General features: G+C 46.2%; 1 protein-coding gene across 5 annotated transcripts; it reads left to right on the forward strand.

Annotated features, from left to right (window-relative positions):
* The first annotated feature begins 9853 nt into the window (after positions 1-9853).
* LOC112899560 (actin-related protein 9-like) lies at positions 9854-23806 on the forward strand. Of its 5 annotated transcripts, XM_025968069.1 has the most exons (5): positions 10043-10259; positions 22519-22640; positions 22741-22800; positions 22877-23233; positions 23316-23806. In XM_025968069.1, exons 1-4 carry the CDS (start codon positions 10217-10219, stop codon positions 22985-22987), a joined length of 336 nt encoding a protein of 111 aa, XP_025823854.1. In that variant the 5' UTR covers positions 10043-10216; the 3' UTR covers positions 22988-23233; positions 23316-23806. The 5 variants fall into 5 exon arrangements, 3 of the variants coding, with proteins under 3 accessions (XP_025823852.1, XP_025823853.1, XP_025823854.1); XR_003230067.1 differs by lacking the exons at positions 22877-23233; positions 23316-23806 and having other exon boundaries at positions 9854-10078; positions 10184-10259; positions 22741-22854; XM_025968067.1 differs by lacking the exons at positions 22519-22640; positions 22741-22800; positions 22877-23233; positions 23316-23806 and adding exons at positions 10339-17048; positions 17161-17487 and having other exon boundaries at positions 9854-10078; positions 10184-10259.
* The last annotated feature ends 1729 nt before the right edge of the window (positions 23807-25535 follow it).

Consider the following 25535-nt stretch of genomic DNA (forward strand, 5'->3'; position numbering starts at 1 on the left):
AAAAGTTGTACGGTGATGTACCATCTGATGTAATAAAAGTGTTATCAGCCTTCTGGGACTGATAAAGTAACACTTTTAAGTCTTCCCTGATCGGGGGACGCTTCATCATTCGACCTATCACCGAGGTTTAACCGGGGCATAAGTCACACAGAGCTTATCCCGTCTCCTTGATCACCCGTTGCTCCTAGCTCTCCTGATGGCTATCAGACTAACTAGTGGGGTTAGGCTAAGCCGTTGCCCATACAACGGTCAAGTGGTTTGCATGACAGGAAGCTAGGTGAGACGACACATCAACTCGGTCCTTAGGGGTGACAAGATGGATATCTCCCTTCCTCGCTCAACCACACAGGTACGAGCACACCAACGGCAAATCACACAGAAATGCCATCCATCCCGTCTAACTCATCTTTCAAAACACATTTTATCCCTTCCCACACACACACACACTTTCTTTATAAAACCAGGTGGTCAAGGTATGGATATCACAAACAAGGGTGGCTATCCTACCATGTTTTCAGTAAGCAAATCCATGCAATTTTATAAAGTAGGCCACTGGGTTGTGTTTATAAAAACTAGGACAGAAACATGCATCAAAGGGTGGAGTTGAACTTGCCATCGTCAAGTCCTTGCGGGAGGTCCTGGTCGAAGCACTGTCCCTCGGGTTCGGGGTCGCAGAACTGGTCCTCGTTCACTTGATCACACTCGGGAACTTCCTCGTTCACTCCATGTCCTACGACGCAAACAAACAGGCATACAATCAAGCGAAAGAACTAAAAGCTTTCATCGTTGAGCTTGAATCGGAAATAATTTAGTTACAGAGTTAGGGGTAATATTTTTGGGTGGTTTCTTAATGGCATGGCTAGAACTATACTAGAAAGGGCGTGGTAAAGTTTCGGGTCGATCGGAGATCGTTTGGCGCATAAAATGACGAGTTAAAGATGGTTTCAGGGGTTAAACGGGGGTCCAGGGACTTGTTCGTAATTATCTAAAGAGGGTAGGGGCTTATTTGTGAACCCTAGAAATATTCAGGGTATGCTAAAGGACGTCGAGTATATCTAGGTTTATGTGATGGGGGTTTGGATTTGAATTAACGGAAAGGGTAGGGTCTCTTTAGCAAAAGGAGTAATTAAGGGAGGGGGGGTTCTTTTTTTGGGGGAAATACAGGGAACAAGGGGGGGGGGGTTATGGGCAAAGTGCCCTTCTCCTTCCTCTCCCCCGTGCAGAATAGAGGAGGGGGAAGGGGGCGCCGGCGGCGGCCAAATCCGGCCGCCCCAGGGCTCGATGGCGGTCCGGGGGTGGGGGAAAAGGGAGAGGGGGGCACGGGGATCCCATCCCCGGCCTCACCTTGGGCGGGGCGACGTGTGGCGGCCGGCCGACGGGGCGGGCGGTGGCGGGCGGTGCGGCACAGGCGGGGCGGCGAGCGCGGCCTGGGGAGAGGGCAGGGGCAGCGGTGGGAGTTGTGGGGGGTGGCGGGCTGCGCGTGGGGGTGCCTATTTATAGGCGGCTAAAGGCGGTGGGCGGTGGTGGCCGGTGAGGAGGCCGGCGAGCGGTGCGGAGCACCTTAATGGCGCCCGTGTCGCGGAGCGGCGGCGCGGGCGGCAAGGCCGGAGCGATGCGACGGTTCGGCACGCGTGCGGGCGCGGTGCGGCGCGAACGGCGAGAGCGGGCGTCAGCGGCAGGAGGCACAGCGGGCGCGCGCAGGGGGAGGGGCCGGGGCGGTGCACACCGCGGTGCGTGCACGTGGGGCAGCAGCTGGGTGCCAGCGGCGGGCGGTGCGACGTCACGGTCGTCCTGTCGATGAGCGGCGCGGCGGTTGGCGCGGCACGCGGGGCACGCGGGGCGAGCGCGTGCGCGCGGCCACGGCAAGCGCGCGGCCGAGTGGCAGAGGGAGGAGGGGGAAACAGGGAGGAGAATGAAGGAGGAAAAGAAAAGAGGAGGAGGAGAAAAAGAAAAGGGGAGAGGGGAAATAGGAAAAAGGGAAAAAGAGAGAAGAATGGAAAGGGAAAAAAGAAAATAGGAAGAGAGAAGAAAGGAAAAGAACGACGCGTGCCAGCGGGATTCGCGGCGGCGACCGTGGCCTGTCTGTGGCAGAACCAACCTGAATTATACCGGCTCAAGTACGCGAGTCCATTCCAGAGGGCTCCGACGTACTTCAAACAGTATAATCCCTTGGCCTGTCGGGTAACGTCCCGATAAACCACCGATACACAGGATCAAATAAGGTTACCTCACACAAAGGTGAGTCCAGAGATACAATCACCATTATATTTTACATCACAGGGAATCACTTTACAAGAGTTTTCACAATAGAGCAAAGTTTCAAATTTAGAGAAAACAAAACAATCTGATAAAGTTATGGTTTTTAGCAGCGAAAATCATACGTGATGATCTACAGCACGTCATCAAGACGGATGTCATGCTAAGCCCGGGCACGACATCACTCAAAATCATCAGTATTGGTCGGGGACGGATCCCATTCCTCGGACCAATCTTCTAGAAAAGCACAGGGCCATGACAAGGAAAGAGTAGGGTCTTCAAAGGCTTTACCTGAAAAACATATAACTAGCAAGGCTGAGTATACTAATACTCAGCAAGGCTTACCCGTCTCATGGTATACTTAGCCATATAACTAGACTTATGAAGGCTTTTAGCTTTGGGTGGAGTTTTCAGCTGAAAAGCAACAAAGAGTAGATCCTTACTTTCAACTTTTAGCTTTCAGATTCTAGTGGATTAACCATTCTAGGTAAGCACCTATAACTACTCAAACATGGTAGAATCTTTAATCAAATATCATCTTTGATAATCATAAAGTTGCTCTTGTTACTCTATGTGATAAAGGGGATAAGCAGTCTCATACATCGTGAGAGGCGGACGATTCTGAATCGAGATTCAACCCTTGCAAGGTAAACCTAACACACACGCTTGGAACACCACAGGGTCATTCCGAAGCAACCGTTTGCCTTTCATTCCGACTCGTGGATCAGATCCACCACAAGCGACTGCAGGTCATACGCACTTCCATAGTGTAGGACGTACGTCTGTAGCGCGACTACAAAACCCGTACTCCTGGTTGCCCAGCAACACGTATGCCTACACGTCGAACAAAGTAACCAAAATAAGCAAATACATGTGGTGGGGGGTATGTCCACTCCTCGGGCCGATTGGTTACTAGGCTTACCGCTTACCATATTTCACGGCATGTGGCTAGTACTTTCAAATGCTTAACCACCGCTACCACACACTGCGACCTTATCAAATTCCACAACACAGACGGGGTATCATCTCAACCATGATACCTCACAACTCCCGTCCGGCATTCTTATAGTGATAGCAGGAATGTAAACATTACAATTCCTATATCGCGCAAGTGACAGAAAATCACTCGTCTTCTACCGGTCCTATAAGCAGAGCAGCTATTCGGACTCAAGTTCTAGTGTTCAATACATTGGTTCCTGGAACAATGCAACTAAGGTTTCCAAACAACTCCTAAGAACTTAATGCATACAGATATATATGAATAATATAGGTTGCAGTGTAATAAAGTAGGGGTTATATCCGGGGCTTGCCTTTACTGGTGGGGCTGAAGTCAGTAAAGTTAAGATCTTCTGAACTTTAGTTCAGGGCTTCAGATAATTCCGCGACGAAGTTCCCAGGGTCTTCAGAATAACTTCCTTCTGGTTCCGGGATTAGCTGGTAATCTCCGTCGGCGAGAGTGGTCGAGTCTATATGATATGCAAGATGGAGTTCAATGAATGCATACACTTTCATTTCAATTCACAATAAAGTTGCAATCCAAATAAAAGAACATTACATTACGACAAACAACCTAACTACCCTGTACTGGGCAGTCATTTATCGGGTATCAACCAAACTAACTAGTTACGTTAAGCAACAGGGTGGGTTACCCTAAACATTTATACTAACTTCATTAGGTAGTATGTTTGGTTATCTAATTGGTTGGTGTGTAGGTCTTGGCCTTAACCGATGAGGATGAATCAGGTTTAGCTGACTGATGTGCTTTGGTCGCGTCTAATAGAGGCGTGTCTACTGTACAATCTTATTGATCTAGGGTTGTGTACTTTGGTCCGGGTAGCCGATTGACAGGTGCACTGGTTTTCTAATTGATCGATGAAAACATCGATCACTTTAGTAGAGGGATGTTTCCTAAAGCGGCTGTGTCCTAGCTAATCTGTGTGAGCATCGGCGTACTTAACTGATCGCGTGCGTATCAGCATAGCGGATCCATGCTTTAGCAAAACTAGTCGATCAGTGATTTGACCTTCTAGCTGATTTAGTGTATCGGCACATTCGCCGATTTATACATCGGGTAGAATTAGTCGAGTGATGTATCGGTATAGCTAGTTGATTAGTGCGAGTAACTAGCTGATAGTGTATTGGTAGACTAATCGGACTATGTATCCGTAAGGTTTGGGCCTCGGCGTGCTCAGCCGATTGGTGGGTCGGCTGTGTAGCTGGTTTTCATCCTTAATGTTCTCCTACATCTATTGGGGTACATTAGCCGTGTAGCTGATTGTCCTACTATGCACTAACTGTGCCTTATTGAGATGTGCTTAAGTGTTAATCTAGATAACTAGGTGTGGTTGCATCGACTTGATCACGTCAGTACAACAATCAATTGTCATACGGCCGATGGGGTTATCTAAGTTAGACCTATTTCAAGAATTAGGTGTAACAGAACACTAATATTAAACTAGGTTGGTGAGACCATAAGTGCAGAATTAGACTAAAGAGGATATGGTTGAGGGTATGTAACCGGTAAGCATATAGCCGATTTCTCAGCCGATAAATCGGCTGATAACAGTGTGCGCATAAGGATGGGAAAACTAAGGATTGACCGGCCATATTTGACCGCTATGGAAACAACTAGAATCAGCTTAGATCAATGGGTAACCGAACTCTAAAATCGTGTGTGCATCGACTATGTGCAGCCGATACGTTATTTAAATCGGATGGTTAGCTGATCACTGTGCGCATCGGCATAGCCGATTTGTGTTTTTAGCAAACTAGTTGATCTATGAACATCAGCATGCTAGCCAAACAGGGTTGATACTATTTGGTTGCGCATTGGTAAATTGGTCGAGAGTGTGAGCATCGACCGAGCTAAAATGTGCGCATGCGTTAGATTTGTGAGTCGGCATAAGTAGCCGATTCCCTATGCTGTACCGGCTGTGCTTAGCCGATAGATATATTCTCTATTGGATGTGCCTATCCAATTCTTGACTGGAGTGTTAACTGAAGTAATTAGTGTTTGATTGGTTCGATTTTATCAGTCAAAACAACCGATTGACGTCTAGCCGACACGGTTGTCTAGATCGGACCAGGTCGATTAGGGCACTAACAATGGATCGGACTGATAGGGTGGTTAACATCGGCCGAGGGGCTTTTGCCGGTAGAGAAGAAGTTCCGGTAGGGAAGAAGTTAAAAGGCTCATGGCCGATAGGGTTACGCCTATCAAAAATTGGCTGAACTAGTAGTCGATTGCTAAGCCTAGTTACAAAGGTGTATCAGCTAAGTAGTCGATACACGAGGAAGACTAGGATCTTTACATAGGAAGGGGCTCTGACAAGATTGTAATCAAGACTAAAGCAAAGGTATGAGCATCCATATGAACAAGGGTTAATCAATCATCACAAAAAGTCTGCCATAGGGGCAGCAAGTACATCAGGCATGTTGCATAATTTATCTTTAGTCAATCTATAGCAAGGACTTTGGCTACCAATAGCTAATTAAGTTTAGTGTCACACAAATAGTAGGCTAAATATAAATCAATCATTTCACGTTCGAATTAGACCTCTCTTTATGCTTTAAAGTTATACAACAAGTCTAATTAAGATTTAAACAAGCGGCACAGGAAACACATTGCAATAACAAGCAAACATGACTAAATATAGCTTTAAGTGGATATGCTTAGCTATTTCTTCTATAAATAAATTGAATTGATTAACTTAACAGAATTTAAGTTACGAAGCAAAATTAGGTTTAACAATTCCACATCAATTCATACTTAATCTATAAAAATTGTATACCAAAAATTATGATCTACAAAGTTAACATGTAGGAGCTATGAATATTACACTCTCTTATCTTGGATTTAACATAGATTCAAAAATGTTTAGTTTCATATCAAACTTACTTAATAGAAGTTGTAAAGCTCCAAATCTAATTTTTAACAAAACTGGTTTTGCAATTTTTAGAATTTCCTACTATTTCCTATTGAATTTATAAGCTAACAGCGCTTCTCACATGAAATAACAAACATTCTTACATATAGGTCCCCACACAGCACTATTTCTGTGAGTCTATAACTTGCAGAAAACACCCTGACCTTGTCTCAATTGTTGCACAGGGTCCTTCCCGTGAACTGGAAGCAGAGGAGACGCCGTGGGGGTTCAATTCCAGTGGGAGGAGGTTATGCCGGGGGTCGGGAAGGTCGAGCAGTACACCGGGAACTCCTTTTGGTGATCAGGAAGCGAGGAGAAGGGCCACAAGGGAGACATCGGCGTGGGGGGAAAACTTAGAGGAGCAGGCAGCTCCGGCCGTGCGCTCCGCCGCCTGCACCTGGCCGAACCGCTCGCGCCTGAGCCGCTCGTCTGCTCGCGCCGCGCGGCGCCCACGCCAGCGCGCTGAACCGCCCCGCGCCAGCCGCACGCTCAGCTCCTGCGGCCGCCGCTCGGGCCCCCGCTGGCGCCTCCAGCCGCGCGCCTCCGGCTCCTGTGCGCGCTCCCGCCTAGACCGTGCCTCCACCCCGACCCGGCCTGCCTGCGCGGTGCCCGCTCGCCCGTGCGCTCAACCCGAGCCGCCGCGGCTCGCTCCGCCTGGGCCCGCCTCCTGCGCACTCCCCGCTCCTGCGCCGGCCCACGCCCGCCTGCCGCTTGGGCCGCGGCCGTCTGCCACCTGCGCCCGCATCGGCTCGCGCCCTCAGCGGCCGCCCGCTGTCACGCACTCGCCCAAGCGCCTGCCGAGCCGCACCGAGCGCCCGCTGCTCCGCACGCCTGCTGCGCACCCCGCTTGGGCCCGCCTGCCGCGCGCGTACGACCTGCCGCGCCGCACGCCGCTCGGGCCCCTGGCTGCCGGATCCCCAGCGTCCGTGAGTGGAAGAGGAAGCTAACGGGAAGAAGAACAGAGGAAGAAAGAAGAAGAAAAGAAACGTTTTGATGCTGTTGCCGCCGGTGGGAAAGAAAATAAGGCACAGCTACCTGCGGAGGAAGACGCGTGGATTTTGGCAGCAGGAGGTGGCGAGGATGGGTCGGCACAGCGGTGGCTGCAGAGCAGAAACAGAGCAGCGCCAGAGGAGGAAGAGGAAGGGAGTTTCTCAAGGACTTGTTTGTGATTTTAGAAAATTACAGGGACCTCTTGGTAAAAACAATTTTAACCACTGTTCTAGGGCTCAAACAAAAATGTGGCCAAAATGAAAGTTGTACAACTTTTCAAGCTCTACAACTTTGTTTTAGGGTTTGAACTCCAAAACTCAAAATATAAAGTTTTATTTTAAGACTTGGACTAAATTTGAATTTTATAAAATCTTTGTCATTGTTACTGTAAATTACATATAACATTGGGCCTTTTTGCAAGATGCTATGTAAGTCATGATTGCTTACATTATTACCTTTTTACTTCTAGTAATTTTGGAAAGTTACTTTTGTAAATCACCTATTTTGCATAAAAGGACTTTTTTTATAAAATTACATAAATACCCTTACTATCACCATTTTACCCAAAATTTTTACATACTTCAACACACGCATTTCTAATGAAACTTTTGGATAAATATATATTTTTACAAGACATAAAGTAAGAAAAATATATTTCCTTTATTTTGAAATTTCCTCCTATTCAAATACATTTTACAGAAACAACCCTAGGTTTTTCTGTAATTACAAAAATGCCCTTTTTACTTGCACTTTAAATTTTCAAAAATTTCACACAAACACACAAAAGTTTAACACTTAACAAGCGTACACTTCACACTATCAAATTATAAGCCTAGCTTACAAACACATGAACTGTCACACTGTCGGCCACGCGCGCGACAATTGCGCCATGTGCGAGGGGAAAAGGGGCCGCGTCGGCGTTGCTCGCAGGATGGCGGTCGCGCATGGTCGACAACCCGCCGAGCGGTGCGGGACGGGACGGCGACGAGGGTGTTGATATGACGGCAAATCCGGGGGAGAGTCAGGGTTTAGATTTGAACGAGGTTTGACGACGAAAAGGTTTCGAACAAGATTATCTTAGCGCGTGATTCGAGTTTGGAAATTTTCGGGGCGTCACACAATGGCTGTGGCCGGCTCTCTAGCCTATATAAGCACTTCCTCTGGGCCATGGGATGAAGATCTAGAGCTTGAGAGTTGATCCAACAAGAAGAACCAATCCATTTGAGAGTAGCAAGTGTGCTTGAAGCTTAAGACCAGTTTAGTGTAGGTCAAGCAAAACCTTAGGAGCACCTAGATGGTCTTGGTGATCCGGAGGATCTTGGAGAGCTCTCGGAAATTGTAGGAGACCCAAGAGGCCAAGATGAAGATTGTACACGGTTTGAAACTCGTCGTTCCGGAGATAGAGAAGGAGCGTTCTTAGTGAAGACTTGTCTTTGTTATGTGCAAGGGAGCAAGACCCTTAGTGAGTGCTCCAATGTGGACCAGGGGGAGCGTCAACTCCATGATACCATGGGGAAAAAATCAGGTTGTCTTGTGTCTCTCTCATTTACATTTGAGCAGTTTGATTCAGATTTTTTTGTTCTTGCTCTTGATTGCTTGTTTGTTGCCTAGTGGATATACTTGCTAGTGTGCTTTCGTTTTTTTATCTAGTGTGCTCTCTTGACTAGGTGAAATTTTTGATAGTGTGATCTTTACTAGGAAAAATAATCATATTAATATGTTTACCTACCTAAGATCATGATGTTAGCATGTCCTAGTTGCTAGTTTGAAAATTCATAGATTGGACAATACTAGTGCTAGACTAACGATTCGGTAGAAATTGAAAAAGATCCAATTCTTCCCCATTGTACATGTTGGTGTATTTTTCATCATACTTCTTTTATGTATTTGACTTAAAACAAAAGTAAAAAAATTTATGCTCCTCAAGAGATATCCATTTATAAGTTTTTCTCAAAGAATCGCCAAAACATTTCCTTGCTTCCAAATAGCTTGCACAGTTACGTAGCGAAAGTTGAAGATAGAAAGCATATTTTGTTTATTGCCTTCCATGCCTAAGATTAAGTAAGTTTGACTAGTTTGTACAATTAAGTTGTAGCAATAGTCGTGGCTAAATTTGTTGCTAGTAAATATATAATAATTAAAAAAAGTTGTACTAAGCATCTCTTACTCTTATAAAGGTGTGGCAAAGATTTTGAATATTTTTTCTAAGAAAAGTTCAAATTACTCCCCTTAAGTATGGTCAAAGTTTGGATAACCCTCTTAACTATTTCTTAATCCAATTTAGCTCTAAACTATATCATTTGGTTCAATTTACCTCCTAATACAATTTATTTATTTTTTATTTCTCTACACACACAAGTGGAATCTGTAATTTAATATAGTAGGGAACTAGGGATGTAGTGTGCATCACAACGTATGTCAAAAAAAATATTTTAAATTTTTCAACATTATTTTTCTATAATTTTATATCATAAAGGTTAATGTATTATTTAATATTATACCCTATCAAAGTAATGATAAAAATTTATTGACATATTTTTCTAAAATATATTATGATAACTGCTACCATCCTGAAAATTTTAACTTAAGATAAATTTATTAAAAAGGTAAACTCAACCAAATAATATAGATTAGGGATAAATTAAATCCAAAAATAGTTTTGGAGTTATCCGAATGGGAGTAATCTGTACTATTTACATTTTTTGGTAAATGGTGGCAGTAATCAAACATGCCCCAAGACCAGCGGATGCGGAGCACACGACTTATCTGATGGTCCCGCTCGTAGTGGGGGGAAAGAAATCCACACCCAAAAAGCGGGCGAGCAAACCCGCTCCTAGTGGAAGAGGAACAGAGCCTTTGCCTCAACCCCGGCGCCCCACTCTGCCGCGGCGGCCGCCACCGAGATGGTAAGCTCTATTGGCTCCCCTCCCTTGCCTATCCTCCTCCACGCCGAATCTGGCTTGTTCCTCCTACCCCCATAAGGTTTGATTCTGTGCCGCCCCGTCTCGCAGGACTACCTCAAGACGGTGGTGCCATTGTAGCTCATGGCCGAGCGCGGCTCCAACCTCGTCGTAGTCATCAACCTAGGTGCGCCCCTGTCGAAATCCTAGTGCTCGCACATGTAAAATTATCACTTACCTTTCTCGGCCTACTTTTTTTTCTGAAGCGGTTTTGTAGTGTCCCGATCTCCTATGAGGACGATCAGAGCACCACAATAACAGGATACAAGAAATCAGGCAGGAGACAGAGAATTAGAGGGAGAATCGTAAAGGAAGGGGAAGAACACGGGAGAGAGAGGAGAGGTTCAGGTGGAGAGTTTTCATTTCACTTCTTCGATAACAAGCGATCAGGCTGTCTCAGTACATATAGCACGGCTCATGGGCCGCAAACACACACACGCACACCGGCAACGGCCCAAGGCCTGATAACCAGGGAACCCGAAGCAAAACAACCAGACTAACGGAGATAAACACTACTCATGTCTGACATTTTCCCTCCCTTCAGTACCAGCCGGTCCCCAGGTTGGTGCAGACGGAAACCGAGACTTCAAACTGTAGTAATCTTCCCATGTAGACATCTCAGGAGGCAGACCACTCCACTGTACTTGAACCTGAGTGATGGCAGTATCGCCTTTCTTCACCAGGTGTCTGTCCAGGATAGTTCAGGCACCACATCCACTGTGTCCAGAGATGGGAATGTAGGAATCTTTGAAAACACAGGAGTATGGTCAGGCACAGAATGTTTCAGTTGCGACACATGGAAGACTGGATGGACTTAGCAAGAGCAGGCAGCTCCAATTTGTAAGCAGTGTTGCCAATCTTCTCCAGAATCTTGTAGGGGCCGAAATATTTGAATGCTAGTTTTGGGAAGGGCCTGTTAGCCACAGAGGATTGGGCATACGGCTGCAGCTTGAGGAAAACTGAGTCACCCAACTGAAATTGCCTTGGTGATCTGTTCTTATCAGCGAATGATTTCATCTTCTGCTGTGCCCTGTGCAGGTTCTCCTTAAGTGTAGCCAGGAGAAGTTGTCTGTCTTGCAGCAGAACAACAGCCTCATATGGGTCATCTTCAGAGTTTGTGGGAGGTGCAGGCAAAGTTCCCGGGTTATGATCAACTCCATATAAAGATTTGAACGGTGAGCACTTGAGGGCAGAATGACAGCTAGAATTGTACCACAACTCTGCAGAGGAAAGCCACTTATGCCACTTAGTGGGTGAGTCATGAACAGCACACCGAAGAAACATCTCAAGACACTGATTGATCCTCTCGGTCTTTCCATCTGTTTGTGGGTGGTATGCCGAGCTCATAAGCAGTTTGGTACCCAACAAGTTGAACAACTCTTGCCAAAATGATGCAGTAAAAACTTTGTCATGATCTGACACGATGGTATGTGGAACCCCATGAAGCTTGACCACATTGTCAAAGAATAATTGAACCACAGTCTTTGTAGAATAAAGATGTTTCAGAGGGTAGAAGTGTGCATACTTTGTGAATCTGTCAACTACCACCAGAATCACTGAATAAGAGTCAGACTTTGGCAGGCCTTCGATAAAATCCATGGAGAGATCCTTCCAGGAGTCTGCAGAAATTGGCAGGGGCTGCAACAACCGTGGATATTTACAATGTTCATGCTTAGCCTGCTGACAAATTTGGCACTGCTTCACAAAAGATTACATATCATGTTTGAGACCATGCCAATAAAAGAGCTTCTTTATCCTCTGATATGTAGCCTGCACTCCTGAATGCCCACCAATTGCAGAAGCATGAAATACAGAAATTATCTTGGTCTGCAAGGCTGTGTTGCTGCCTACCCAGACTTGTTGTATCTTGTATATCAGACCATTTTTCAGGGAAAAGCCATGAGAATTGGGACTAACCACAGCCAACTCAGTAAGCAGTTGCTGAGCATTTACATCAGTAGCATATGAATTAACCACCTCTTGCAACCAGACTGGAGTGCCACAAGAAATTGCAGAACATTCAAATGCATGTCCCACCCTAGACAATGCAGCAGCCACCTTATTCTCTGCCCCTTTCTTGTATTGTAGTTTGAACTGTAGCCCAGCCAACTTAGCCATTGCCTTCTTTTGCCAGTCAGTGGATAGGGTTTGATCTTGAAGATGACAGAGGCTCCTGTGATCAGTCCTTATGGTGAACTGCCCTCTCTGTAGATAGCACCTTCATTTGTCAACAACCATTAGAATTGCAATGAATTCTTTTTCATATATGGACAGCTTTTGATTGATGACCCCAAGTGCTTTGCTGTAAAAAGCCACAGGATGGCCATTCTGAGATAGGACAGCACCCACTCCTGTGTCACATACATCGGTTTCTATCTCAAATGGTTCTTGAAAGTTTGGCAAGGACAAGACTGGTGTGGTAGACATTGCCTGTTTTAGCTGCTCAAAGGCCAGTTGAGCTGTCTCGGACCACTGAAAGGATTTGAGTTTCAACAGACTTGTTAGGGGTTTAGCAATAATACCATAATTGCGCACAAACTTCCTATAATAACCAGTGAGACCAAGAAATCCCCTGAGCTCAGTTGCTGTGGTAGTCCAACTTGGTTTGAGCAAAGGAACACTTGCTATATTTGGCCACCAACTGATGTTGCTTTAACACTTGGAACACCAGCTCGAGATGCTCAGCATGAGCTTCCAAAGATGGGCTATAGATGAGAATATCATCCATGAACTATAGCACAAATTTCCTCAAGTAAGGTGCAAATATGGCATTCATGAGGCACTGAAATGTGGCAGGGGCATTAGTGAGCCCAAATGGCATGACCTTAAACTGAAAGTGCCCATGATGGGTTTTGAGTGCTGTTTTATATTCATCACCGGGTAACATTATGATCTGGTGGAACCCTGATTTCATGTCCAATTTAGCAAAATACTTAGCACCAGCAAGCTCATCAAGCAGCACATCTATGATAGGCATTGGAAACTTGTTCTTGACAGTGATCTCATTGAGCTTCCTATAATCTACACAGAATCTCCATGAGCCATCCTTTTGCTTAACCAAAAAAACTGGTGAGGCAAATGGACTGTGCTAGGAGTGATAAGACCAGCAGCCAACATCTCACCCACTTGCTTCTCAATTTCATCTTTCTGAAGTGGTGAGTACCTATAAGGTCTCGAGTTTACTGGGGTGGCCTGAGGAACCAAAGGGATAGCATGATCATTAAGTCTGGATGGGGGCAATGTCTTGGGATCTTGAAACACTAAGGCATATTCAGTGATCAGTTTCTGAATAATAACAGGGACAACAGGGGCTGTAGAAGTGGGATCATCCTCAGCAAGAGAGACAACTGCCAGTGCCCAAATGTCATGGCCTCTGCAAGATTTATATAGCTGCGCAGCAGATATCTCAGATAAATGACAAGTGGACTGGGACCAAATCCCCTGCAATCTGATCAAGGAGTAATGATGGGTGAACTCCACCCACTTGTCATGCCAATCACAATTCATGGGCCTAAACTGCTCCAACCAGTCCATCCCAAGGACCATGTCATAAGCCCCCAAAGGTAGAACCAAGGCATCAGCTGTGAAAGTGTGCCCCTGCACCCACCAAGAAAAATTCTTCACAGCTTGGGAACAGAGAATGGTCTGACCATTTGCCACTTTAACTTCCGTAGGAGTGATATCAACCACAGTGCAAGATATCTTGTCAAGCAACCCAACATTGATAAAAGTATGAGAACTCCCAGTGTCAAGCAATTGCAGGACCACCTGATTCCTGGCCAGGCCCCTGAACTTAGTAAGCCTGGGCTTACCACCACCAGATATAGCATTTAATGAAACAAAAATGTCCTCAGGGTTGTACACAGAGGGAGGGGACTCTAATAAATCCAAGACCTCATCAGACAAGATAAAGCCACCATCCCTCCATCTTCTATAGCAATATAATTCAGGGCCGGATTTGCAGGTTGTTTGCACTTGTGGTTTGGAACAAGTTTCTCACCACACTTGGAAGTACAGACCATTGAGTCTCCTGAACTCTTTCAACTGTCTGGCCTTCCAGAGATGTCTGGCCTTCCAGAGATCACCAGTTGGTGGTTGTGTAGGAGAATCAGCTTTGCTGGAAGAAGGACTTCTAGGAGTAGCATGTTTGTAGTAGGGCTTTTTCTGTCGGAGTACCAACCCTTCCTGTATGGCAGCCAATGTGGCAGCCTTGCCAAGAGTGTTAGGGATTTGTAACTCCACTGCTGCTCGCAACTCATCCTTGAGACCCAGCACAAACTGTGATATGAGAAATGTTTTGCTGATTGTCTTGTCATACAAACGGATGTGGTAGACCAACTGCTCAAAGGATTTTCTATAGTCTTCCACAGAATCAAGCTGTTTCAGAGATAGTAGTTCCATGATTTTATCCCTATGGGTAGTGACTTCAAACTCGGCTAAGACCGCTCTGAAACTGATCCCAACTCAGCACACCATAAGAATCCTCATAGGCCTGAAACCAATGAGCAGTGCGACCATCCAGGTACATAGTGGCAGCAGTAACCTTAAACCCCTCTGGAATCTGAAACATGGTGAAATAAGCAATACACTTGTCTAGCCAAATTCTAACATCTGTTCCATCAAAGCGAGGAAAATCCAACTTAGCTAACCAAGGACGCCGAGCACCAGAATCATCAGAAATCCCAGCAGAACGAGAGGTAATGGCTCCTACCAGAACAATCTGACTACCAACCCCAGGAGCTCCAGTGGCATCTGACACCGAAGTATTCAGATCAGGCAACACAGGGGATAGGGGAAATATCACCAGAGGAGGATGGTACTGCGGCGGTGGCGGCGGCGGAAATGTTGGGTGACTTCCCATCAATCCCGGGCCATCGCGACCCGGAATCGTCAGCTTCGGCAGCGCGGATCCCTTCAGAGTGCGAGCCATCTGCTGCTGCTCCTGCTGTACGGTACCCAGAGAAGTCATCGCCAAGTCCACCTTCTTCTGTACCTGATCGAGGCGACCAGCTTGGTCGGAGATCTTGTTGGTTAAGTCCGTGAGCTGCTCCTTCTGTTGGAATATTTAGGCCCAATAGTGCAAAGGTCCACCATGTAAATCCAAATAATTCCAATAAAATCTCAAAGGTCCATTAGTGCAAAGGTGCATCGCAACAATTTAGTCCTACCTTGCTAGTGGAGGTGGAGGAAATCCAACTTAAATAGTTGGATGCTCTCCATGCTCTTGCAAGTGTGGGTGAGAAAGAAGGAAGAACACGCGCGCGCTCGCTCGCCTCGCGGGGCTCGGGCTCGGGTGAAGGGGGCGCGCACGCGACATGCGCGTGAATGGTCCACCAAAAATCCGATCCAATCCTTGCAGGAACGCGGCTTCCTTTTGCAGATTTGTTTTGCCACTTCGAATCTGTTACGGATATCACGCGCGGAATTTTGGGACTCGTAACCGACTTGGTTTTTGGGACGCCAAAAACCCTAGCGGTTTCTTCCTATAAATACGCACGGGTGCCGGATACAGAAGATAGAGAACGCACAACGCACCTCACGCCTCAGCCTGCCTGCTGCGCCGCCGCGTGCGCTACTTCATCCCGTTCGTCGGCGTGCACCGGCGATCGGGAGAGCAGGTCTCCGGAACCTCATCCTCAGTGATCCTACACCGGGAGAGGGTGAATAAGGTTTTTGGGAAGCGCTCTGCGCGACTGCTTGAACGCTTCCACATCGCCGTCCTCTACGTCCTTGTCGCCACGGCTCGTCTTCCTCCTCGTCAGTGGGGTGCGATTCGGCGTCGTCAAGCGCGCGGAGGTGCTGATCGTCGCCGTCATCCTCTTTACCCGGTTATTCCGTTCAGCCTAGAGACGTACGGTTTTCTGTCCCTAACTACGTCTTTCATACCTAGTATGATCTGGTTAGGATTGATCTTGCTGCTGCAATATTTTATCTTGAATCGCTTGATCAGCGTGTTTACATATGTTCGTTTTCTATACGCACTTTTCATCATGGTCATGTTTTATCTTCGGATTAATTTAAAACTAAAACTCTTATTTATTCCATCAATCCAAAAACCTTATTATAGAAATTTTAGTTTCATGGCTGGATTTGTTGATGCTTTGAGGCCCGAGAAGTTCTCTGGCGAGTACTTTAAGAGATGGCAAACGAGAGTGATTATGTGGCTCTCTGCCATGAACGTGCTGTGGGTGTCCAAGGGCAAACCTGAGGGGCCTCTTACCCCTGAGCAGGAGAAGGCGTTTACCGAGGCCAACACAGTTTTTGTGGGCGCTGTGATCGGTACACTTGTAGATCGTCTACAGGATGTGTACCTTGATCATACAGACGCTAAAAAGTTGTGGGATGCCCTGGAGGCTAACTATGGCGGCACAGATGCTGGCGCCGAGCTGTACATTATGGAGCAGTACCATGACTACAAGATGACCGATGGGAAATCTGTAGTCGAGCAGGCTCATGAGATACAGTGCATGGCCAAGGAGCTTGAGCACCTCAAGATCAACCTACCCGACAAGTTTGTGGCTGGTGGCATCATTGCCAAGTTGCCTCCTTCATGGAGGGATTTCGCCACTACGCTTAAACACAAGAGGATGGAGATATCAGTGTCTGATCTGATAGCATCCCTTGATATTGAGGAAAAAGCTCGGGCCAAGGATGGGCGATCTAAGGCTGCTGAGGGTCACACTAGTGCCAACATAGTGCAGAAGTCTCAGGACAAAGGCAAGGGCAAGGGAAAAAAGACCAAGCCGCAGCGTACCATTACTTTCAAGAAGAAGAAGTTCAAGGAAGATCAAGGCTGTTTTGTGTGTGGATCTACCGATCATTGGGCAAAGAAGTGCCCACACCGCAAAGGAAGGAAGTCTTCACCTGAGCAGAAGACTGCGAACATGGTCACCATGGCTGGAGTGGAAACCAGTGGGTATAATTCTTTACCTTTGGTTTTTTCAGTATTTCAATCTACTAGTTGGTGGCTTGATACTAGTGCAAATGTTCATATGTGTTCTGATGCTACATTATTTTCTTCTTACCAGACCGCTCGGGATTCTACAGTGATGATGGGCAATGGGTCGCATGCTACTGTTCGTGGTGTTGGCACGGTTGATCTGAAACTTACTTCGGGAAAGATCGTGCAGCTGAAGAACGTGCAACATGTTCCTACTATCGGCAAGAATCTAGTTAGTGGCTCCCTTTTGTGTAGGGAAGGTTTTAAAGTAGTGATTGAGTCCAATAAATTTGTCGTATCTGAGTGTGGAAAATTTATCAGTAAAGGCTATGAGTGCGGAGGCTTGTTCCGTTTTTCAGTTTCAGATTATTGTAATAAGTCCGTGAACTTAATTTCTGATGGTATAAATGAGAGTGATGCATCTGTTTGGTACTCGTGTTTATGTCATCTGAATTTTGGCTCTATGTTTCGACTTTCCACCATGAGTTTAATTCCGAATTTTTCCACAGTCAAAGATTCTAAGTGCCATAGTTGTGTGCAATCTAAGCAATCTCGAAAACCTCATAAGGTGGCAGAGAAGAGACATTTGGCACCTCTAGAACTCGTCCATTCAAATATCTGTAAGATGAATGGCGTGTTAACAGAACATGGAAAAAGATATTCCATGACTTTGATTGACGATGCCACTAGATTTTGCTATGTGTACTTGTTGAAAATAAAAGATGAGGCTCTTAACTGCTTTAAAATCTATAAGGCTGAAGTAGAAATCCAACTTGAGAAAAAGATCAAACGACTTAGGTCCGATCGAGGAGGTGAATATTTCTCTAACGATTTTGACTTATTCTATGTGGAACACGGCATTATTCATGAGAGGACGCCTTCCTATTCACCCGAATCAAACGGGGTTGACAAAAGGAAGAATCGCACATTGTCTGACTTGGTTAACGCCATGTTAGACACCGCTGGATTATCTAATGCATGGTGGGGGGAGGCAGTATTGATTGCATGTCATGTTCTGAATAGAGTTCCCATGAAGAATAAGGAAAAGACTCCTTACAAGGAGTGTGTTAGGAGAAGACCTTCACTCTCTTACTTGCGCACATGGGGTTGTTTGGCCAAGATGAATGTGGCAATCAACAAGAAGCGCAAGTTGGGACCTAAAATTGTGGATTGTATCTTTTTGGGTTATGCAAATCATAGCATTGCTTATAGATTTCTAGTAGTTAAATCTGAGGTGCCTGATATGCATGTAAATTCACTGCTTGAGTCTCGTGATGCTACTTTCTTTGAGAATATTTTTCCTATGAAAGACTCTCATGTTATATCTTTATTACCTCTGAATGAAACAGTGAATACAACTCCTAAATCTGTTGAATTTTCTGAGTATGATGAATACACACTTGAATCAAATCATGAGGAGATTCACAGTGATGCTCCTAGGAGGAGCAAGAGGCAAAAGACTGCAAAGTCTTTTGGTGATGATTTCACTGTTTATCTCATAGATGATTCTCCCAAAACAATCACTGAGGCATTCTCATCTCCCGATGCGGATGATTGGAAAGAAGCTGTCCGTAGCGAGATGGACTCCATTCTCTCCAATGGAACTTGGGAGGTGGTCGAAAGACTGTATGGTTGCAAACCTGTGGGTTGCAAGTGGGTGTTCAAGAAGAAGCTTAAGCTTGATGGTACTATTGACAAGTACAAGGCTCGTCTTGTGGCTAAGGGTTACACCCAGAAAGAAGGCGAAGATTTCTTTGATATTTACTCACCTGTTGCGAGATTGACCACTATTCGTGTTCTACTCTCCCTGACTGCCTCGCATGGTCTTCTCATCCATCAGATGGATGTTAAGACAGCTTTCCTCAACGGAGAGCTGGAAGAGGAAATCTACATGACACAGCCTGATTTTTTTGTAGTAGAGGGTCATGAGGACAAGGTGTGCAAGTTGTATAAATCTTTGTATGGCCTGAAGTAAGCACCTAAGCAATGGCATGAGAATTTCAACTCGACACTCATATCAGCAGGTTTTAGTGTCAATGAGGCTGATCGATGTGTGTATACCGCTATGGTGGGGGCCAAGGAGTTATATTGTGTTTGTATGTCGATGACATACTGATCTTTGGCACTAGTCTTGATGTAATCAACGAGGTCAAGATATTCTTGTGTCAAAGCTTTGATATGAAAGATCTTGGTGAGGCTGATGTTATTGTCAACATCAAGCTGATCAAGGGAGAGAATGGGATTACTCTTTCGCAATCCTATTATATGGAGAAAATGTTGAATCGGTTTGGCTATAAGGATCGCAAATCTAGTCCAACTCCCTATGATCTGAGCTTGATCCTTCGAAAGAACAGAAGAATTGGCAGAGACCAATTGAGATATTCATAGATGATTGGCTCACTCATGTATCTTGCGAGTGCAACGAGGCCTAACATTTCTTTTGCTGTTAGCAAGTTGAGCCGGTTTACTAGTAATCCGGGAGATGATCATTGGCGTGCGCTTGAGCGCGTAATGCACTACCTGGTGGGTACTATGGAATACGGGATTCACTATTCCAATTTTCCTGCAGTACTGGAAGGATACAGTGATGCTAATTGGATATCGGATCGAGATGAGCTGTATGCCACTAGTGGATACGTTTTCACTCTTGGCGGTGCTGCTGTTTCATGGAGATCATGCAAACAGACGATACTGACGAGGTCTACTATGGAGGCAAAACTCACAGCACAGCTACAGTGGAAGCCGATTGGCTTCGTGAGCTCTTGATGGACTTGCCTATTATCGAGAAACCACTGCCGGCAATAATGATGAACTGTGACAATCAAACGGTGATTGCCAAAGTAGACAGTTCAAAGGACAATATGAAGTTTTCAAGACATATCAAGAGACGGTTAAAATCAGTCAGAAAAATGAGAAACTCCGGAGTTATCACCGTGGTTTATGTCCACACTGAGAAAAATTTGGCTGATCCGTTCACCAAGGGGCTGTCACGCAATGTGATAGACAATGCATCCAAGGAGATGGGTTTGAGACCCGTATAAGCTATTCCCTAGTGGTAACCCAAACTATATGATCGGAGATCCCGTGAATTAGAATCCGGGAAGAACAAGCTAGAGGTTAGCATGAGAGTAACCTTTTATACTCACTCGAGAAGTATGCAATACTCTTGATTACTGCATGGCAGGTTGGCGTTGGCCTTAATGTATTCTGTTGGCTTTAATTAGCAAAGACGTTATCCTGCAGAACGTTCTTGAAAGAATACACCTATGTGAGCCCGACTGTTGGACGGTTGCAGTCTGTGAGATTCGGATGATCTCTATTAAGCTCATGAAGAGACCAGAGAGTATGACCTATATGCTCCAACTGCGAAGTAGCCTACTGGAGGTCAAGTATCAGTTTGATTGTAAATGAAACTCATTTGCACAAAACTTGCAATTCAAGGCTTAGTCCATTGTTCAAGTTGTAAATGAGTGTAACTTGCTGTTCTAGATGGAAGTTCAACTTAACAGTCTCCATTGAAACACTTGTATATCAAACAACAGTGGGTTGAGGCAAAATCATAATGAGACTTTGAGATCTGGTGGGGGATTGTTGGAATATTTGGGCCCAATAGTGCAAAGGCCCACCATGTAAATCCAAATATTCCAATAAAATCTCAAAGGCCCATTAGTGCAAAGGTGCATGGCAATAATTTAGTCCCACCTTGCTAGTGGAGGTGGAGGAAATCCAACTTAAATAGTTGGATGCTCTCCATACTCTTGCAAGTGTGGGTGAGAGAAAGAAGTAAGAACACGCGCGCGCTCACTCGCTGGGCCAGGCCGGGCTCGGGCTTGGGCTTCGGGCGAAGGGCGCGCGCACGCGACGTGCGCGTGAATGGTCCGCCAAAAATCCGGTCCAATCCTTGCGGGAACGCGGCTTCCTTTTGCAGATTTATTTTGCCACTTCGAATCTGTTACAGATATCACACGCGGAATTTTGGGACTCGTAACCGACTTGTTTTTGGGATGCAAAAATCCTAGCGGGTTCTTCCTATAAATACGCATGGGTGCCGGATACAGAAGATAGAGAACGCACAACGTGCCTCACGCCTCAGCCTGCTTGCTACGCCGCCGCGTACGCTACTTTATCCCGTTCGTCAGCATGCACTGGCGATCGGGAGAGCAGGTCTCTGGAACCTCGTCCTCAGCGATCCTGCACTGGAAGAGGGCGAATAAGGTTTTTGGGAAGCGCTCTGCGCTACTGCTTGAACCCTTCCACATCGCCGTCCTCTACGTCCTCGTCGCCACGGCTCGTCTTCCTCCTCATCAGTGTGACGCGACTCGGCGTCATCAAGCGCGCGGAGGTGCTGATCATCGCCGTCATCTTCTTTATCCGGTTATTCCGGTCAGCCTAGAGATGTACGGTTTTCTGTCCTTAGGGTTGATTTTGCTGCTGCAATATTTTATCTTGAATCGCTTGATCAGTATATTTACATATGTTCGTTTTCTGTACGCACTTTTCATCATGGTCATATTTTACCTTCAGATTAATTTAAAACTGAAGCTCTTATTTATTCCATCACCTTCACCACGGAAAAGTCCTCCAGCTTCTCGACAACGGACGTGAGCTTTTCCTCGAACAGCTTACAGATACGCTCCTCCATCTCATCCATAGCGGCACAGATCTGCCGAGTATGAGCAGCTTGGCGATTGGGAGCCGTGGTGGCTTCCTTCTCCAAGTGGAGTGATGGGCTACTGGAATTACGAAGAGATCGAAACAGGGGCGATCTCTGACCAGCGGCGTTTATCAACTCAAGACCGAGAGGTAACCAGGAATTCCCACCGATCGAGACCCGAATCTGATACCAAATATAATGTCCCGATATCCTATGAGGACCATCAGAGCACCACGATAACAGGATACAAGAAATTAGGTAGGAGACATAGAGAATTAGAGGGAGAATCGTAAAGGAAGGGGAAGAACACGGGAGAGAGAGGAGAGGTTCAGGTGGAGAGTTTTCATTTCACTTCTTCGATAACAAGCGATCAGGCTGTCTCAGTACATATAGCATGGCTCATGGGCCGCAAACACACACACGCACACCGGCAACGGCCCAAGGCCTAATATCCAGGAACCCGAAGCAAAACCACCAGACTAACGGAGATAAACACTACCCATGCCTGACAGATTTGCTTCTTCGTCGCTCTATTCGCGATTCACGCCTTACGGGGTCCAATGTGCTCGGAAATTGTGAACCTCAGGTTAATTTTGATAATTCAAAATGGGAATATCGCCATGTTTCTCCTTTGCTTGGTTGTAAGAACAGTAACGAAGTTAACTTCTAATAGAAGTGCGTTACATGATTTGTAACATACCGTGCTGACAGTGAGAAGTGCATTACTTGTTTTTCCTACACGAATGTAATTCATGGTTGCTAGTCATTTAAGCACCTGTACATCTTTTGTAGGATCTGCAAACGTGCGCATGGGGTTTGCTAGTCAGGATGTACCATTCAATATACCGCACTGCATTGTGCGATGCATCAATCCACAGGAGGGCAAAGAACAAAAGTTCTCTGTTCGAGATCAGGTAATGCAAATAAGAGGGAGGCCTTCCTATAGTGTTTGTTGCATACTTGCATTGTAATTTCAATATAACTTTACTGAACAAGAGTTATGCTTGTTTGCAGATGCTCAATTACCGTGCTTCTTCATCACAGAATGCAGAGCGCGAGAGCGCATATGATATTGTAAAAGAAAAGATTCCAGTCATTTTCCTTTTGGACTATGTTTGGCTCTGCAGCTAATGAGTTGTTACTCTTACAGATTGCATCACTGATGAAAATACCATTTTTGGATGAAGAAATGCCTTCACCGAACCAACCTCTTCCTCCAAAGTTAGTGTGTATTGTGACCACATGCCTTTACCTTATGTGATGGGTTTAGGTACGATGGGTACCCCAAAGCATGGCCTTTAGGGGTCTAAGCGAGGATTAGCCGATTGCCACCGGGTGGCCCCGCGGGGCGGTTGTTGGTGGAGAGTACCTTTCGGAGCGAAGAAACAACACAACAGCCCTAAGATTATACAGATGAAGACAAGAGAGACGTCTTCGGAATAGAAAATAGTATTCTATTCAACAGGGATCAACCATCCCATCAGTTACAGTTACAAGGGATCACCCTGTAATTACATATTTTTACCCCTTAATGACTATATTCTTCGAATATTCCAGGGGCATATAGTAATTCCTCTCTAACTTTGCAGCTCACCACACCTGCCAGCTTGATCCCCTTCGAGGAAGCCCCTTCGTCGGTCGGCCTTCGACTCCTGAACTCCGCAAGGATCTTGGCTCTATTAGCTGCTGTCGGGCCCTCTTGACTTAGGCTTCACCATCTCGACCCTTCGGTCCTCTTCGGACGAAAAACCCTTCGGTAAATATCTGAAGCTTCGTGTTCCTAGGGTTATTAGGCTGAGGATCGATCTGGCCTTCGGCTCATGGCCGTCGAGTAGATCCGAAGGTGGCGTCCCCAATAGTAGCCCCTCGAGGACGAGGGCCTTCCTTGGGAGACCCGAGCCCTCGACATCTGGACGCGTCCGACATGTCCCGAAGCGCCACCCTTTGGATCCGCTACCACGAAGCTGGAGCACCATGTTAGGATCCGATGACAATCCTGTTGAAAAAAGATGAATAACAAAGGATATAGGAAAAAGAAAACACAATTAAAAAACCGATAATGTAAAAAAGACTTTGGGAGCCCCTCTTTGGCTCTCAAAATCATATTGTTGGTGCTAAGACGAAGACGGTGTTTTCGGGGGCAGGATCATCCTTTTCGTTTGGGCATGCTTGTTGCGCTATATAAACGGCGCATCTTGTCATTGTTGCCGCGCCCTCTAACTTTGACACCTTCGGAGCTCTCCTTCTTCTCGCCCGCGGTGATCCCTTTATATTTCTCACACGCCGTCGTTTTGTTTCCGACCCTTCCTTTTGAGTCCTCGTGCCCATTTGTTGACACTGATGGCACCGAAAGCTGACCGCCCGAAGCAGCCTCCTACAACGACCCTCGGCCACACCAGGATGATCGAAGGCCTTATCGCCAACATGGTGAGCTTGGGCATGATTGCTGACAGCGATGGCCGAGCCCCCTCAAGTGGAGAGACTTCAGCTAATCCACACGATGATGAGGTTGTCATTTTTTGTGACTTCTTCATCATGGGCCTTCGGTTTCCTGTGGACCCCACCTTGGTGGATATCCTTCGGCTGTATAACATGTACACACATCAATTGACGCCGAATTCCTTTGTTCACTTGAACCTATATTTTTGGCAGACGAAGACATGCCGTTTTTAGCACTCTGCTGAAGGCTTCGCGTACGTGCACAAAGTTCATTACCAACCAAAGGCGGTTTCGCCGATTGGTGAAATGATCAGGAAGCCGAAGCTCAATATGGCTGTTACAAATTCATTTACGGTGACTTTGTCTATGGCCCGATGACTGCTTACCGGAACAAGTGGGAAGATTGGACTTCGTTCTAGTTCTACCACAATGTTCCCCTCGACCCCGAGATCAGAACTCATCCCCTCATGGTGAAGCAAATTCAGAACCTAACATTGAGCACCCCCAGTGTTGATGTCAAAGAATCTCCGGAACACCAGGCCTTCATGGATATGCTTCGCGAGGTCAAAAGTCTTCGGCACTCATGACATCACCGAGGAGTTTGTCGCTTGCGAGTACTGGCCCGTGAAGGATGGTTGGTCCGTTACTTCATGGAAGGAGAACGTGGGATTGATTCCTGTGCCTGACTTTGGTTCTTTCTTTGGGTTGACTAAAGAAGGTGAATATTTGACTGAAAATTTTGTACTTGTTGCTTCCTTTTTTCTGTTACGAATGATGCCTTCGGTTTCGTAGGTGTTAGTCCGGGGTCCATTGAACGCTGAACTGATGATATTCTTGGCCCTAAGACCGCCACAGAATATAAACATATCAAGCAGAAGCTGGGTGGGACGCGCACCAATCACATCTTCCAGGCCTTCGGTATCACAGCCCCTTCACGTATTGCTGCCGCGAAGCACAAGGTTGCTGCAGATAAGAAGAGAAACAAGCGATCTGCCTTAGGCGCGAAGATGCCCAAAGGTGGCATTAGCAGTCTCGCTACTTCGCGCCTTGAAAAGGAGAAGGAAAGGAAAAGTGGGACGAGGCCTGGCCGTGGGCGGAAACATGCCCAGTTTGCGCAGACCTTGTTTTCCCCTTCCCCCCTTCAGTTGAAGGGGGAATCTGATGATGCTGTAAACAAAGGGTGAATCTGACGACGCTGTAGACGAAGAGCAAGACCCCCTTTCAGCTGCGCTTGTTTCCATGGAGCTAACCCCTCGTGCTGGCTCGTTGGCTTGAAAATCTATGAATCTGGAGTTGAACGCACAAGAGCCCAAGAGTGACGAGGGGGCAGAGGAGCTTGGCAGAGTTGAAATTGTTGAGTCCTCAGCTCT

Source organism: Panicum hallii, chromosome 7 (assembly GCF_002211085.1).
Source record: "Panicum hallii strain FIL2 chromosome 7, PHallii_v3.1, whole genome shotgun sequence".
Lineage (NCBI taxonomy): Eukaryota > Viridiplantae > Streptophyta > Magnoliopsida > Poales > Poaceae > Panicum > Panicum hallii.

What these genes read in the sequence shown, in the direction of transcription:
- LOC112899560 (XM_025968067.1), top strand. Translation starts at nt 16,024, where the DNA reads ATGATCTGGTTAGGATTGATCTTGCTGCTGCAATATTTTATCTTGAAT. An exon ending in GCTGGAGTGGAAACCAGTGG is followed by an intron (nt 17,049 to 17,160) that starts GTATAATTCTTT and finishes TCTTCTTACCAG; the next exon opens with ACCGCTCGGGATTCTACAGT.